The sequence below is a fragment of the Dendrobates tinctorius genome, unplaced genomic scaffold, assembly GCF_039654945.1.
Source record: "Dendrobates tinctorius isolate UK_male_01 unplaced genomic scaffold, ASM3965494v1 ptg000075l, whole genome shotgun sequence".
NCBI classification, from domain to species: domain Eukaryota; kingdom Metazoa; phylum Chordata; class Amphibia; order Anura; family Dendrobatidae; genus Dendrobates; species Dendrobates tinctorius.
Genome location: NW_027361743.1, coordinates 12682362 through 12699505, shown reverse-complemented (window position 1 = coordinate 12699505; position 17144 = coordinate 12682362). Strand labels below are relative to the sequence as shown.

The 17144-nt window shown below is 46.7% G+C and overlaps 1 protein-coding gene across 3 annotated transcripts in view; it reads right to left on the bottom strand.

Annotated features, from left to right (window-relative positions):
- The window catches only part of NPAT (nuclear protein, coactivator of histone transcription), a 95782-nt gene extending 78638 nt beyond the window's left edge, over window positions 1–17144 (bottom strand). For all 3 annotated transcript variants that reach the window (XM_073582997.1, XM_073582998.1, XM_073582999.1), the window contains exons 1-5: window positions 16898–17144; window positions 13789–13907; window positions 13051–13111; window positions 11834–11906; window positions 11686–11726 (exon numbers count right to left, since the gene is read on the bottom strand). In XM_073582997.1, coding sequence (XP_073439098.1) covers window positions 11686–11726; window positions 11834–11906; window positions 13051–13111; window positions 13789–13907; window positions 16898–16934 — 331 coding nt within the window. In that variant the 5' untranslated portion in view covers window positions 16935–17144. The remainder of the gene's footprint in view (window positions 1–11685; window positions 11727–11833; window positions 11907–13050; window positions 13112–13788; window positions 13908–16897) is intronic.

Below are 17144 nucleotides of genomic sequence, written 5' to 3'. Positions count from 1 at the left end.
CAGCAAAAGCCTGCTGCCAGATTCTCTTTAACCCCTTCACCCCCAAGGGTGGTTTGCACGTTCATGACCGGGCCAATTTTTACAATTCTGACCACTGTACCTTTATGAGGTCATAACTCTGGAACGCTTCCATGGATCCCGGTGATTCTGACATTGTTTTCTCGTGACATATTGTACTTCATGTTAGTGGTAAAATTTCATTCAAATAACTTGCGTTTATTTGTGAGAAAAACGGAAATTTGGCGAAAATTTTGAAAATTTCGCAATTTTCCAACTTTGAATTTTTATGCCCTTAAATCACAGAGATACGGCACACAAAAAACTTGATAACTAACATTTCCCACATGTTTACTTTACATCAGCACAATTTTGGAACCAAAATTTTTTTTTGTTAGGAAGTTATAAGGGTTAAAAGTTGACCAGCGATTTCTCATTTTTACAACACCATTTTATTTTTAGGACCACATCACATTTGAAGCTACTTTGAGGGGTCTATATGATAGAAAATGCCCAAAAGTGACACCATTCTAAAAACTGCACCCCTTAAGGTGCTCAAAACCACATTCAAGAAGTTTGTTAACCCTTTAGGTGCGTCACAGGAATTTTTTTGAATATTTAAAAAAAAATGAACATCTACTTTTTTTTCATAAAAAAAATACTTCAGGTTCAATTTTTTTTATTTTACCAAGGGTAACAGGAGAAATTGAACTGCAAAAGTTATTGTGCAATTTGTCCTGAGTACGCAGATACCTGATATGTGGGGGGGAACGACTGTTTCGGCGCATGGCAGAGCTCAGAATGGAAGGAGCGCTGTTTGACTTTTTCAATGCAAAATTGGCTGGAATTCAGATTGGACGCCATGTCACGTTTGGAGAGTCCCTGATGTACCTAAACAGTGGAAACCCCCTACAAGTGACCCCATTTTGGAAACTAGACCCCCCAAGGAACTTATCTAGATATGTGGTGAGAACTTTGAACCCACAGGGGCTTTACAGAAGTTTATAAGGTACAGCGGTACAATTAAAAAATCATATTTTTTTCACAAAAATGATCTTTTCACCCCAATTTTTATTTTCCCAAGGGTAACAGGACACTAAAAGTTATTGTGCAATTTGTCCAGAGTACGCTGATACCCCACATGTGGGGGTAAACCACTATTTGGGCGCATGGCAGAGCTCGGAAGGGAAGCAGCGCCATTTGACGTTTTTGGCTGGAATTGAGATCGGACACCATGTCGCGTTTGGAAAACCCCTGATGTACCAAAACAGTGGAAACCCCCCCACAAATGACACCATTTTGGAAACTAGACCCCCTAAGGAACTTATCTAGATGTGTGGTGAGCACTTTGACCCCCCCCAGTGCTTCACAGAAGTTTACAACGCCCGGGCGTGAAAATAAAAAATTCGTATTTTTTCCACAAACATGATCTTTTAGTCACCATTTTTTTATTTTCCCAAGGGTACCAGGAGAAATTGGATCCCAAAAGTTGTTGTCCAATTTGTCCTGAGTATGCTGATACCCCATATGTGGGAGAAAACTACTGTATGGGCACACGTCGGGGCTCGGAAGGGAAGTAGTGACGTTTTGGAATGCAGACTTTGATGGAATGGTCTGCGGGTGTCATGTTGCCTTTGGAGAGCCCCTAATGTACCTAAACAGTGGAAACCCCCACAAGTGACCCCATTTTGGAAACGAGACCCCCTAAGGAACTTATCTAGATGTGTGGTGAGCACTTTGAACCCCCAAGTGCTTCACAGAAGTTTATAACACTCGGACGTGAAAATAAAAAAAAATCATTTTTTTCCACAAAAATTATATTTTTGCCCCCAATTTTTTATTTTCCTAAGGGTAACAGGACAAATTGTACCCCAAAAATTGTTTTGCAATTTGTCCTGAGTAGGCTGATACCCTACATGTGGGGGTAAAACACTGTTTGGGCGCATAGCAGAGCTTGGAAGGGAAGGAGCACCATTTGACTTTTTCAACTCAGAATTGGCTGGAATTGAGATCAGACGCCATGTTGCATTTGGAGAGCCCCTGATGTGCCCAAACAGTGGAAACCCCCAATTCTAACTCCAACCCGAACCCCAACAGGCCCCTAGCCCTAACCCTACCCCAACACACCCCTAATCCTAGCCCTAACCCTAATGGAAAAATGGAAATAAATACATTTTTTTTATTTTATTATTTTTCCCTAACTAAGGGGGTGATAACGGGGGGTTTGATTTACTATTTATGGCGGTTTTTATGTTTGGCGGCTGTCGTACGCTAAAGACGCTTTTTATTGTAAAAATAGTTTTTGCATCACCACATATTGAGAGCTATAATTTTTCCGTATTTTGACCCCGAGTCATGTGAGGTCTTATTTTTTGCGGGACGAGTTGACGTTTTTATTGGTACCATTTTCGGGCACGTGAAATTTTTTGATCGCTTTTTATTCCGATTTTTGCGACGCAGAATGAACAAAAACCAGCGTTTCATGAATTTCTTTTGGGGGGGTGCGTTTACACCGTTCCGCGTACGGTAAAATTGATAAAGCGGTTTTATTCTTCGGGTCAGTACGGTTACAGCGATACCTCATTTAGGTCTTTTTTTATGTTTTTGTCGGTTTTATGCAATGAAAACTATTTTATATAAAAAATAGTTATTTTTGCATCGCTTTATTCAGCGAGCTATAACTAGCTGATGATGCTGTGTCGCGGCTCGTTTTTTGCGGGACAAGATGACGTTTTCAGCGGTACCATGGATATTTATATGCGTCTTTTTGTTTGGCAGTATGATAATAAATCATTTTTTGCTTCGTTTTTTATTTTTATTTTTTAAGGGGTTCGCTAAAGGGGTTAACTAATGGGACAGTTTTATAGGGCGGGTCGTTACGGACGCGGCGATACCTAATATGTGTACTTTTATTGTTTTTTTTTATTATTTCCAAAAAATGGATTTATTGGGGGAATATTTTTTTCTTTATCGCCTTATTGGGGGACACAGAATACCATGGGTGTATGCTGCTGCTGCTAGGAGGCTGACACTATGCAAAAACAAGAAAATTAACTCCTCCCCGGCAGTATACACCCACCGACAGGCACCAAGCACCTCAGTTTGTGCTTAGTGTCTGTAGGAGGCGGACCGGGATCTCCCCAGATCCGCAGTTATTAATCCAATTTTTCCTTTCAGGGTTTAGTTTGAACTTTTTAATCCTTTCTTCTTTTATCTTTTAGGTTTTTTCCGTTGGGAAACAGGGTATACTTATCACCCTGATTTCCTATATCATGCGGCTGAGCGAGCAGTGTGGTGTCACCCACATCGCAACTCTCAGTACCGCAGGCAGGACTTTTCCCTATCACCTTCCGGTGATAAGGGTTGTGGACAGGTGGCTGGTCCTTGCCGAATCCCCCTCCTCACCCCTCTCTCGGGACAGGGCTGAGAGGAAGACGGCGATCGCAGGTGGTTCAAGCCGTCTTCTGCAGGATGCGGGTACAGAGGACTCCCTTCCCCCCAGCGGCCTGCCGTTTTCCCGTGGGCCCCTGTGGTCATCCTCTTCAGGGACGTCAGGTAAGTGCCTGTACGTTCCCTCCGGCCCCGCATAGGCTTCAGTGCATGGGAGAAGTTGGACCTTGGGATTACATGTCCACAGTTTTTGAATCTCCCGCCCTTTCTGCCTGCCGCGCGCTCACACAGCTGTTTGCGTCCCTTCCCTCCCCCTTTTCTAGTCAGGGAGACTCTGGGGATCCCTTCACTCACCGCAGCAGCGTCGCAAGCAGGGGACCGCTGTCATATTGCTTCCTGAGCGCGGTATGTCGGGGTAGGCATGGGGCTGCGGCGCCGTCACTTTTACTTTCACTTTCCCCTCAGCGAGGGGAATTTCTCTGCTCCCTCCTCCCTTCCTGAGCGCGCTCTTTTCAGCGCGGCTTTTCTAGCCCATCACAGGGCTTCTTTCTCTTTGAGATGCCAGCCTCCCCTTTCTGCCATGCCCTCTCCGTCGCCGTTAGCCAATCACGGCGCAGCCGCTAAGCTCCGCCCCCATCTTCCAGCACAAGGATTTCCTGGTTTTTCACTCCTTCCTGCGCTGCTTGGGGGACACTTCGGCGTTTCTTCTGCTGCTCGCACAGAATCTCGGTAGGCTCGGCTCTGGGACAGGGATTAGCTCTCCTCGGCAGTTATTCCCTAATTTCTGCGGCCATTCACTTATGCCCAACCCTCTGAAGCAGAGGCTTCAGGCCATTCACTTATGCCCAACCCTCTGAAGCAGAGGCTTCAGGCCCACCGCTACCTATTACGCCTGTGCGCGCTGTAAAAAGAAGTGGGCATCGGGTCAGTCGTCCCCATTCTGCCCCCCCTGCAGTCCTTCCATTATGTCAGCATCTCAGGAACGCACAGAGTCCCGGGCGGAGGGCGCTCTTCCCTCCTCTCTCCCCCCGGAGTGGGCCGTTACAATGTCACAGTCTGTTTCTGACTTGACAAAAGTATCACAGTCGCTGGTCCAGGTCTTAGAACGATTACCTCAGCTATCCTCAGCCACCTCTGCCCCGACCACCTCTCGGGGTGAGTCGTCCGCACCTGACCGCGACCTTCAGAGAGACAGACAGGGAAGGACTTCTAGGAAGCGGGCTCTGTCTACTTCGTCTTCGAGCTCGCAGGGCCCTTCCGCTCCCAGGCCTCCTTCTCCTTCCTCGGATGACAGCCTTTAGTCAGGCGATGATTCTCATTCGGAAGCTAGCTCAGAGGGGAACAGCGTTTCTAAAACGCGGGACATGGTCGATAGTCTTATTACAGCTATCTTCCAAACACTAAAACTTAAACAGGATGAGGCTCCGGCTCAGGAAAGCTCGGTTCTCCTTAGACGAGCCAGACCTCCGTCCCGAACCTTTCCCAATCACAACGATTTCGATACTACCTTATCCAAACACTGGGAGCGCCCTGAGCAACGCTTCTCAGGCCGCAAGTATTTGGACGTTCTGTACCCCTTTGACGCAGAACTGCTCTCAAAGTGGTCCAAGGCTCCAGAGGTAGATCCTCCAGTATCCCGGATAGCCTCTAAAACGGTGCTCTCTCTGCCAGATGGGGCATCGCTCAAAGATCCTACTGACAGGCAGATTGAATCTCTGGCTAGGTCTATCTTTGAGGCATCTGGCGCCTCTCTCTGCCCTATTTTCGCATCCGCCTGGGTGGCGAAGGTCATTTCCGCTTGGGCAAAAATTCTTCGCAGAGGCATCTTAGCGTCAGCTCCTCGAGACGAATTGGCAGATCTTGCAGATCAGATTAACCAGGCGGGAAAATACCTTTTGGCCGCCTCCTTGGACGCGGCCGGCTGCGTAGCAAGGGCTAACAGTAACATAGTAGCTGTACACCGAGTCCTTTGGCTAAAGTCATGGAATGCGGACACTACTTCGAAAAAGTCGCTTACCAATCTGCCATTCCATGGCTCTAGGCTCTTTGGAGCAAAGCTGGATCAGATAATTTCCGATGCCACTGGAGGTAAAAGTACTTCGCTTCCCCAGTCTCGACCAAAACGTCCCTTCAACAAAAGGGGGTTTCGACCATTCAGGCCCTTTCGTCGCTTCTCTGCCACGGAGAGAGCCACTCAACAGGATCGGCCGCCTGCCACCAGGGAGCGGGATCAGAGGAAACCTTCCTACAAACCCACTCCTCGCTGGAGATCTAGAGGACAATATTCCAGATCTGCAGGAGCCAATTCCGGCAGATTTTCGTCTAAGTGACGGGTCACCCCCACCTGGAATTTCTTACAGGGTGGGCGGCAGACTTTCCTTTTTCGCGGATGCTTTGCTGTCCGCTTGGGTCAGAGAACTCGTCGCATCCGGTTACAAAATCGAATTTGCTTCACTCCCGAACAGACGGTTTTTCCGGTCTTGGCCTCCGCGACAGCGGGCCCAGGTTCCGGGTTTTCTGCAGGCCATTTCCTCCCTTCTTTCCGCCGGAGTCATTGTTCCCGTTCCCTCAGACGAACGGTTTTCCGGGTTCTACTCCAATCTCTTTGTAGTCCCGAAGAAAGACGGCTCTCTTCGTCCTATTCTGGACCTCAAATTGCTCAATCGCCACGTGAAGATTCTTTATTTCAGGATGGAGTCTCTTCGGTCGGTGATTGCTTCCATGGAGCCCGGGGAATTTCTCTGCTCGGTGGACATTCTGGATGCCTATCTGCACATTCCAATATGTGTGCAACATCAGAAGTATCTTCGATTTGCGTTTCAGGGAGACCACTTTCAGTTCACAGCTCTCCCTTTCGGCCTAGCTTCAGCGCCCCGGGTTTTCACGAAGGTGATGGCGACCGTCATGGCCATCCTTCGCTCCAGAGGGATCCTCATCATCCCTTATCTAGACGATCTTTTGATCAAGGGTTCGTCTCGCCAGGACTGTCTCCGGAGCCTTCAGATAACCCTGGACACTCTCAGCCGCCTAGGTTGGCTGGTCAACAAGGAGAAGTCCATTCTGATCCCCACCCAGCGTCTGACCTTTCTGGGTATGGAATTCGACACGGAGCTAGCCCGTGTTTTTCTTCCAAAGGAAAAATTTACAACTCTGTCCAAGGGCATCAGAACTCTCAAGAGGCCTGCTCCCATTCCCATTCGGTTCTGCATGAAGGTCCTGGGGAAGATGGTGGCCTCCATGGAAGCAGTGCCCTTTGCGCAGTTTCACCTTCGCCCCCTCCAGCTGTTTCTGCTTTCAGCCTGGGACAAGACCACGAGGTCCTTGGACCGTCCTATTCGGCTTCCTCTCAGAGTGAGGCAGTCTCTCACTTGGTGGCTACGGCCAGCGTCAGTTCTCCAAGGGAGGTCCTTCCTTCCGCCTCAGTGGCGAATCATCACCACCGATGCGAGCCTTCTAGGATGGGGAGCCGTGTTCCATCAGAAAGCGGCCCAAGGCCGCTGGAAGCCACAGGAGTCTCTCCTTCCAATCAATCTTTTGGAGATCAGGGCAATTTTCCTGGCCCTTCTTCACTGGCAGCCCCTCCTCTCCGGCAAGCCGGTCCGTATTCAGTCGGACAACGCCACGGCGGTGGCGTACATAAACCATCAGGGGGGCACGCGCAGCAAACAAGTAATGTCAGAAGTGGCCAAGTTACTATGCTGGGCAGAACGTTACGTTCCGACGATCTCCGCCGTCCATATTCCAGGGGTGGAAAATTGGGCAGCCGACTTTCTGAGTCGCCAGGGCCTAGCGTCCGGCGAATGGTCCCTGCACCCCGCGGTTTTCTCTCAGATATGCGACCGTTGGGGCACCCCGGATGTCGATCTCATGGCATCTCGGATGAACCACAAGGTGCCGCAGTTCGTAGCCAGGTCCAGGGACCCTCTAGCCGTCGCATGCGATGCACTGGTGACTCCGTGGTCCCAGTTTCAACTTCCGTATCTGTTCCCGCCTCTGGCATTGATCCCTCGGGTGGTCAAAAAGATAAAATCGGAAGGCGTACCAGTGATTCTAGTCGCTCCAGATTGGCCAAGACGGCCTTTGTACGCGGAACTGGTCAACATGCTCGCGGACGTTCCCTGGAGGCTTCCGGACCGTCCAGACCTTCTCTCGCAAGGCCCCCTTTACCACGAGAATTCTCAGTCTCTGAATTTGACGGCATGGCCGTTGAGACCGCAATTCTGAAGGAATCAGGTCTGTCCAGTCAGGTTATTCAAACTATGATCAGAGCCAGGAAACCAGCCTCTTCCCGCATTTACTATAGGTACTGGAAGGCTTTTTTCCGTTGGTGCGATGATAAGAGTCTTCCCAATGTCTTTTTCTATCCCGTCTATCCTGGGGTTTCTTCAGGCTGGGTTAGACGCGGGTCTGTCCCTCAGTACGCTCAAGGGCCAGGTTTCCGCTCTCTCTATCCTCTTCCAAAGAGAGCTAGCTTCTCTACCACAGGTCAAGACCTTTCTACAAGGGGTTTCCCACGTGGCTCCTCCTCATCGTTCGCCAATAGACCCGTGGGATCTCAACCTCGTCCTTAGCGCGCTCCAGAAGGTGCCGTTCGAGCCTCTCCAGGACATTCCTTTGTCCCTTCTCTCTTGGAAGGTCACCTTTTTGATCGCCATTTCATCCATCAGAAGAGTTTCTGAATTGGCGGCCTTGTCATGTCGTTCCCCTTACCTCATTCTCCATCAGGACAAAGCCGTCCTCAGGCCCGTTCCTTCTTTTCTTCCAAAGGTGGTTTCCGCTTTCCATATCAATGAGGATATCGTCCTTCCTTCTTTTTGTCCGGCTCCATCTCATCCTCTTGAGAAGTCTCTCCACAAACTGGACGTAGTTAGAGCCCTGCGTGTCTATCTTGCCAGGACCTCTTCCTTTCGTCTGTCCGATTCCTTGCTGATCATTTCTGAAGGTCGCCAGAAGGGCCTTCCGGCTTCCAAATCCACAATCGCTCGCTGGATTCGTTCTACCATTCTGGAAGCGTATCGTCTTCAGGAAAAGCGGCCCCCTTAGGGAGTAAGAGCTCATTCCACCCGGGCTGTGGCGGCTTCGTGGGCTGCTCGTCACCAGGCCTCGGCCATGCAAATTTGCAAGGCTGCAACCTGGTCATCTTTGCACACCTTCACGAGGTTCTACAGGGTTCATACCCAGGCTTCGTCTGATGCTGTGGTTGGTAGGAAGGTTCTGCAGGCGGCGGTGGCTCACCGGCCGACCTGAGCCTTTCGGTTACTTTCGTTCCTTTTTGCTGTTCCCACCCTTGGGACTGCTTTGGGACGTCCCATGGTATTCTGTGTCCCCCAATAAGGCGATAAAGAAAGATGGATTTTTGGTTCTTACCGTAAAATCTCTTTCTTGGAGCCTTCATTGGGGGACACAGCACCCTCCCTGTTTCAGTTGTACCGTGTTGGGTCTTAGAGTCCCTTGTTGGGTTGGTACATATGGTTCGAGTTTTTCTCGTTGCTTCTCCTACTGCTTTTTCACCAACTGAGGTGCTTGGTGCCTGTCGGTGGGTGTATACTGCCGGGGAGGAGTTAATTTTCTTGTTTTTGCATAGTGTCAGCCTCCTAGCAGCAGCAGCATACACCCATGGTATTCTGTGTCCCCCAATGAAGGCTCCAAGAAAGAGATTTTACGGTAAGAACCAAAAATCCATCTTTTTTTGTCTAATATATTTGGCGATTTGTTTTTAATTATTTTTACACTTTTTTTTATTTTTTATTTTTTACTTTATTAAATAGTCCCAGGTGGGACATCACTGTCCTGTGACAGATCGCTGATCTGTCACATCACAGATCACTGTGACAGATCAGCGATCTGACACAGGCACTGCAGAAGGCTTCCTCATGCCTGCGCTTTGCAGGCACTGAGGAAGCCAGCTTCCTGCAGGCCCCCGAAGGCCCCCGTCGCCATCTTGGATTCGGGGGCCTGGAGGAAAGGAGTCCCCCGCAGCAGCGCTGCACATTGCGCTGCCGTGTGGGGCTCAGGGAAGCACGGAGGGAGTCCCCTCCCTGCCGATGCTTCCCTTTAACCCCCGGTACACCGCGATCGTGTTTGATCGCGGTGTGCAAGGGGTTAACGTGTCGGGGGCGGTCCCACCACGTGGGCGCCGCTGATCGCGCCGACGTACTATCCCGTCCATGGGCATAGGGGCCCAGGTCCCATGGGCGGGATAGTACGTCGGATGGCAGAAAGGGGTTAAAGTTGTTTTCTCATTATTTTAAATGTAAAGCACTTGTAAAAAAAAAAAGAATGTTTTCAACATGTTTCTTATTAAAAATCCTCTTCGTTCTCAAGAATGGAGTGATTTTTAATTTACAGGTTGTTCCCCAGGTTACCAGCCTCCTCTCTCTGCACTCTATCAGTTTCTTTAGAGATTGCAAGCGCTGCTCTGAAGCTGGCAGGATTGTTGGATCCGAATATCCTTAGTTCCCCTGCTCTCCTTTGCTGGTGGAAGCATTGGAGGTGCACAATTCAGGCCAGTTGTTCAACCATATCGCTGGTCCAAACAGTATTACCAGGAGCACACCGCCTCAGGCAAACAGCAAGCCGTGAGCTCGAGGAGCGGTGCAGTCACCAGACCAAAGAGGACAACAACCCTTTAAAAACAACTGAAATCAGATCACTCAGAGCCAAAAGATCCTGATGATTAATTGGCTGCAGCAAAACTTCCCCTTCACACTTTTTCACTACCAGCAGCACCTCCTGCCAATAACTGAGCGGGGAACTGCAGCCGTCACCATTCACTCAAATGGAGCTGCAGGATAACATGCGCTCTGCCTTATCCTTGTAAATAGAGGTAGGAAACATTAAGAGAAAGCGCTGCAAATCCTTAATGAGATCGGGAAAAAAGGTTGGACACCTAGTGATCATTAAAGGGTTGGTCCGGCACCTAAAATGCATTTTCTAAATATTTATCCTTACACCTTAACCACTTTTGTAATTTGCTTTATTACAAAACACCCTACACTTTTCCCTATCCTGCTAATCGATAAATGTGCAGGTTTATTTTTTTGTTTTTTTTTACCTGTAATTCCTATGAGGTTTCCCAAACATGACGTCACATGAGTGGGTGCTGCGCTCACTCCCCACAGCGTCCATTGCCCCTCCTGACACAGGAAATCACCAGGGGCAGCTGTGCAGTTACTTACTAGCTTCTTGCATGATCACTCTCTGAAGATACCCCGGATCCTGAGTGATAGACAGTCTGTGGTAGAGGCGAGTGCAGCTTCTCGGCCGCCGACAACGTAGCTTCTGTGAAAGATGTTATCAGGGGCGGAGATAGAAGCAGTAAGAGACACCAGAGCCAAGCACAGCTTCTTGCACTGCCCCCAAATCAATCGGCAGCAGAGGGCAGTGCTAGAAGCAGTAATGAGAGCAACCCAAAGAACATGATGCATGCTAGAAGCTATGTGGCGGCGCTGATGTGTATCGCCATCCCTGGCTAATGCCTTACACAGAAGCTACAGCGGAGATAGAAGCATAGTGCCGGCGCTGCTCTCACATCTGCCACATCACCATCACCCAGGACATCTTCAGAGGGGGTGGCGATGCAAGAAACTAGTAAGCAACTGCAGCCCTGCCCCCTGCAGCTCCTGACCCAGGAGGGTTGATGGACGCTGTAACACCTCCTGTGACATCATGTTTGAGACTCCTCTCAAAACGACACAGGAAGTAAAGTAAAAATAAAATTAAAAGAAAAAACAAAAAAAACACATTTAGGGATTAGCTAGATAGGGAGAAGTGTACGATTTTGTGTAATAAAGCAAATTACAAAAGCAATATCTTTAAAAAGAAAGTGTCATCAGAAAATTTATGCTTGTATGTACCTTTTCCATATCACAATCTGTAGTTAGAAAAAAATAAAAGTGAGTAGTCTTGCAATTTTCGAACTAGTCACCATGGCTATGTTAGACTCACTTCCAGTCTTTTCAGAAGCATCATTAACAACAGAGGCAGGATTACAATATGTGACACCACAGCTGATTATACAGGATCCACCAATCACAAGCCGTCACCACTGACCCTACACAATGACCTTCGCACAGGCTCATTACATGCTTCAGTACAAGACATAAGGTCAGAGTCAGTCATGTGGCTAATGTTCATGTGTGGTTTCCTGAAAGAGACATGAGCTGAACTTGTCCTGCCTGCAGAGCTACTGGGCCTGTTCTTGTGTATCACTGGTATCCAGGAAAGCCAAAAAATCTGTGCTGCTGTGCAGAGGATTGTGGAAAACATTAAAACCAATAATTATCACTGCTCACTTACATCTTTGATGGCTGTTAAAAGCTGCTGATTCTTGCATGGACCTGTCCGGTAAAGACATCAAAGTAAATGATAATTTATTACATAGGACCACATATAGTACTGTGAGATACATTATCTTGTAGGAGATAAGTATGGTGTACGGGTATACCTGATCTGGGATAAAGTGAGGTCCAGCTTCTTCCACAGAGATGACATCATGAATGGGACTTCTGCTTGATTCTCTGAACAAGAGATTTCAAGTAAGTTCCATGTGATTTATTAGGATGCATAATTGGGTACAAACCAGTAAGACTAACATTTTAGGGCAGGTGCAGACTAACGTATTTTCAGTCTGAATGCGATCTGGCCAGAAATCGGATCACACCCGAACTAATGTTATGCTATGGGGCCAGGCACGTGTTCAATTATTTTCCTTGGACAGTGCCGGACCGAAGAAAAATTGCTGCATTCTTGAGTTTGATCGGATATATGGATCGCACTCAGCCATGCAAGTCAACAAGTGAATGGGAAACATCATACAACAGTTAGATGACATCTGAGTATAGTCCGATTTCCTCAGCCTCACCGACTGGAGAAATTATTTTATCTCCATCTTCTCCTCATCCAAGAAAACTGGATCACACTGTGCTCCCACACTGATCAGAGTTGTTTTTGCATAATCGTCTCGATTCTATTTTACATTAGTATTTGTAAGCCAAAATCAGAAATGGAATGATCAGAGGAAAAGAATATTAGAATCACGTCACCACTTCTGTATTTATCACCCACTCCTGGATTAGGCTTACAAATACTGAGGTAAAAAACTCAAACACTGAATGTGGCCTAGTGATTTGTACAATCGTTTTCCAGTAATAGATTCATCAGACCACCATGTACAGCAATGTTAGTGGTTACAAAGCTCGTGTTAGCAGCGCTTTTGTGGCTAACAGGAGTCTTAATCTTGTATCAAAGAACATGGGTGCAAAATGATTTAAAAATAAAGAACTAGCCAATATTTAATCAGTAGACTCCTCCACCACTTTGGTGCTGCAGTGACCACGTTGTCCATCATTCACATGACAGGCAGCAGTCTATCATTAACCTCAGGGTCGGCAGTTGTTTGTACAGGAAGGGATCACTTAGGCCACCGATTGCCTGCAGCGGTCATATGAACCATGGGCAGCACATGATCACTGCAGAGTCCGCTGGAGACGTGATACTAAAGTAGGAGGGGACTCAATTGGTATGTAATATTTCTTTATAATATTCCCTGTATTTGGGCAAGTTTTGTAAACTGTAAACTCGAGAATCAGGAATCCTTCAGCAAATCAAGAGTCCTAATATTCCCATAGTCTACAAGAGGAAAAGCTTAAATCACACACTCACCCTTCGCCTTCATGGTAATATATTCATTTAAGATTGTAGTCAGGTTTTTTCCGAAAAGGGACTGAAAAGGAGAGAATATTACACACTGGTTAAAGAGCTCCATATTTAATCAATTCCAGCCTCTCTAGACTGCCTTTTACCATTAGTTAAAAGCAATAAGGCTGGAAACATACAAGGGGATTCTGGAGCTAAACACAAAAGTGGATGTAAAGCGTATTGGTTCATCCTTTATCCCTTTCCTTCTGGATCCACTCCTGGCTTTGACGCAAAAACCTACATGCATGCTTATACAGACAATATCCGGCGACGCCACACGTCTGCGGCAGGGCAGTATATTGTAGCACTGTGTGCCCTCGCCTTGTGGCGCTCTCTGTTCAGAGATGAACATACTTGTGTGCCCTATGGAGAGGTTATTATTCAGACTGCCGTCAATTGAGCTAAACAAGCAATTTAAAAAAGGACAAAATATTTGCTCACACCAAGCACAGCCATGCTGTGCACCCTTGGCATCACCATGCAGTTACCCCTGTGCCCAATTGTTTTCCACATACAGCATCCTGTAAAAAATAGGAGTTATCAACTGACGAAAACTAGGGTGGAGATAAATGAAAAATAAGTGGTTAGAAAAGTGCACTGAAATGCTTGTCCACATTATGGGGGCACTGAGAAGATGTGCTTGGTTTGAATAGTAATTTTGCGCTGATAGACTCCATTATAAACGATTAAAATAATTCTTACTAGCAAGCATCCTGGGATGGTGCCATCTTCTGTATGATGCTCGGCATACTCTTTGAGATTCGGACTTTCTGCGACAAAGGATTGGCAGGTAGACATGAGCTTTTCTTGCTGCAAGTAACCTAAAATAAAAGCCACATGACATTGTAAGTCAAAAGCAGACTGCGACCGAGGGCACCATCAACGGATGGACAACCAAATGTGAGTGCATTACGCTGAACAGGCAGAAGCATCAATACTGAGAATAAAGAAACTAATTCATCGAGGACTGAAGGCCCATTCTGCAGCAAAGCACTAGATTTATTTACTGCAGGCAAACGGTATTGCCTCTATGCATGTAAAAGGGGGAAAAAAGTGGGTATGTGGATGAAACAGCAGTGGATTGCAGTTGCTACTTTCAGAGTAAAAACATTTGCCTGTTTTATCACAGGAGCGAGTGTTTTTGCCATGTCTGCAGATTCATGAGCTCATAAAACAAGTCAGTGAGGTTGGCTCTCCTGTGGCTAGATCTTTAATGTCACTGACACTTTATGATGAGATCAGGGGACTGGAGACAGCAGAGTGTCGCTCCTGTGACAAAACACAAAGGGTAATGTATTACATTAGAAAGTAACAGCTGTGAGCCTCTGCTGTTTCGTCTGTATACTCACTTATCATAAGTGACTTAGGGTATGTGGACACGTTAGCGTTTTTCTCGCGGTTTTACCAAATAAAACACTTAGAAGAATCCCATTCATTTTAATGAATTCTGTACTTTTTGTGCATATTGATGCGTTTTTTCCACGTAAAAACGTATTGCGGAAAAAAATGCAGCATGCTCATTAATTTCACGGAAAATTCCGCATTTCTAGCTATTTTCTATGAGATTGGGGACAGTCCGGAAAAAAACGCATAAAAAAAACGCGTGTTTTCTGTGAAGGAGTCCGGTTGTCATGCAGAAATTTTCTGCATACGTGTGCACATAGCCTTAGGCTTCCTCCCCTGGCCAGTAGCTGTGGTATGTGACCTGGAGCAGTTCTGAATTGTCAGACACAGATATTACACAGCAGAGACACATTTATAAGATCATCTCAGCACAGGAAAGAAAAAAAAAAATTATATATACTTTTTTTAATGCATCCAATTATTCCAAGATCTACTGATTAAAATGTTTGTTTGCGGGTCAGCTCCTTTAATCCCGTTTCCCATCTCATCCCCCACTTCATGTGAGGCCTGTAATGGAGAGGTATGTTACTACAGTTAGGGACAATCCATATGAGGGGTCACCCTGTCACGGTTGGATGACTTCTATGCTTTTTGATCAAAGAACGTTAAGCAAGTACCTCAGACGTTTTTACATGCACAGCAATAGTGACTTTCATATATTCATTATCCTGTCCTTACAGCATTTAACCATTCAGTGTAATTAATTCTAAATATCAATAGATAGGACTCTTCTTCACACACTGATTTTAATTTTTTTTTTTACATTTCTTTATTGTTAACTGGGATAAAGGAGGGAAATTCACATTTTATCTTTTACATTTTGTAAATATATTTTGCACTTTGTCGGTCTCCCTTAGGGGACATGAACCTGTTATCTGTACCATATAGTTCAGTATCGTGGCGCTTAGATGCTGTCAATGATTGACAGCGGCATGTAACTGGTTAACAGTAGTAATCTGCAATCGATATTAGAGGGAGAATCCATTTATTAGGCCATGTTCAGTATTTTACCTCAGTATTTGTAAGCCAAAACCAGGAGAGGAAGAGTATAATAGGAACACGTCACCACTTCTGGATTTATCACCCACTCCTGGTTTTGGCTTACAGATACGGAGGTAAAATACTGACGGTGTGAACTTGGCCTAATAGAGATCTGCCCTTTGTGGAGATGCTTCTGATCCCCCCCTCCAAAGTCCTTGACATACAGAGCATGAAGAGGTTAATCGCAGTGTGCTGACGCTCAGTGTCCAAGATGATTGACTTCACCTATATCATTTCAGATTTACTCCATTTCGACTTTTTTTAAAGTTATTTCTGTTCTTCTATGTGACAGCGTTGATCCATGGTTTTTTTTCTACAGACCGAATAGCAGCATACTGCGAGGGGCTCCGCAAACCGAAGCACGCCCCTATACAAGTCTATGTCCGAGTGTCATTTATATAACTGATCCGGATCTCTTGCATGAGAGAAGCTTCGCTCACAAGAGCCGTAAACTTCATTCACACGTCAGCTTTTTGCATACAGGCGCGATCCATGTATTTTCATGGATAGGACTCGTACCTAGGAGTCTGGTCACATGTCTGGGATTTTTCGCGGTCCAAGCAATGTCACGGAGACATGTCTGGTATTGGAAAGAAGGGTCAGATCAAAATCGTCAATGCAAGCCTACAGGGATCCCGGAAAAATAATTGGCCAGCGCTTACATCACAATCTGATCGGTAGGATTTTTTTTTTCGCCTCTCATCTGAGAAAATCGGATGAAACTCGGCCAAAACTTTGATGAAATTTGATAAAAGGACACTTAAAAAAAAAAACCCGACCTATTTTCTCATTTGAGAAAATCCCTGGACATCTGAATGAACTCTTAGATCAGAAAACAGCAACACAAAACATTTTTTTTTTTTTAATAAAAGTTAAGAAAAAAGTTAGGCCATTAAAAAAAACCCAAAACAAAGCTCTGGCCTTGCTGTGATGGTACTGATCCAGATAATGTTTAGAGATCATTTCTACAAAAACAAAAAAAACAATTGGATATTTTTTTAACCATTTCACCCTATTGGAATTTTTTTAGTAAATTGAATAGTAAACTACAATTCGTCCCGCAAAAAAAAAACACACACAAGCCTCCATAGAGATTTATCAGTGAAGAAAATGTCATGGGTCTTCCGCGAAAAAAAGGCAAAAAAATATAAAAATTGGGCGCTTTGCTAATAAGAACAGAGAGCAAAAAGAGATAACTAAGGCGAGGAGGGGCGTGCTGAGGCCGGGGTCACCGGCACACGATGAGGCACACGCGGGTCACCACGGGGAGGTGACAGGGGGTCCGCATATAAACAGACACATATCATGGCGGATGAGGCCGCTGGGCACTGACGTGTGCGCTGCAGTCTGTGGCCCGTGCACTCACCCAGAACCAGCCGGGCCACATCGGAAGGAAGCAGCATGGCGACCCCTCCTGAGGGGCATCCGAGACGTCAGACTCTGCCCGGAGCCTCTCCCCAAACTCACAGCCCCGTCCCGTCAGTCAGCGCCCAGCTTCTCCCGCGCTGCTGTGTGGTGTCACACTGTAAACCGTCCCCAGCGAGAGCTGCGCCCGGAGTTCCGCTTGAGCGCAGCCTGCTCACAGTTCCGCTCAGAAGACTATGGCCCGGGGC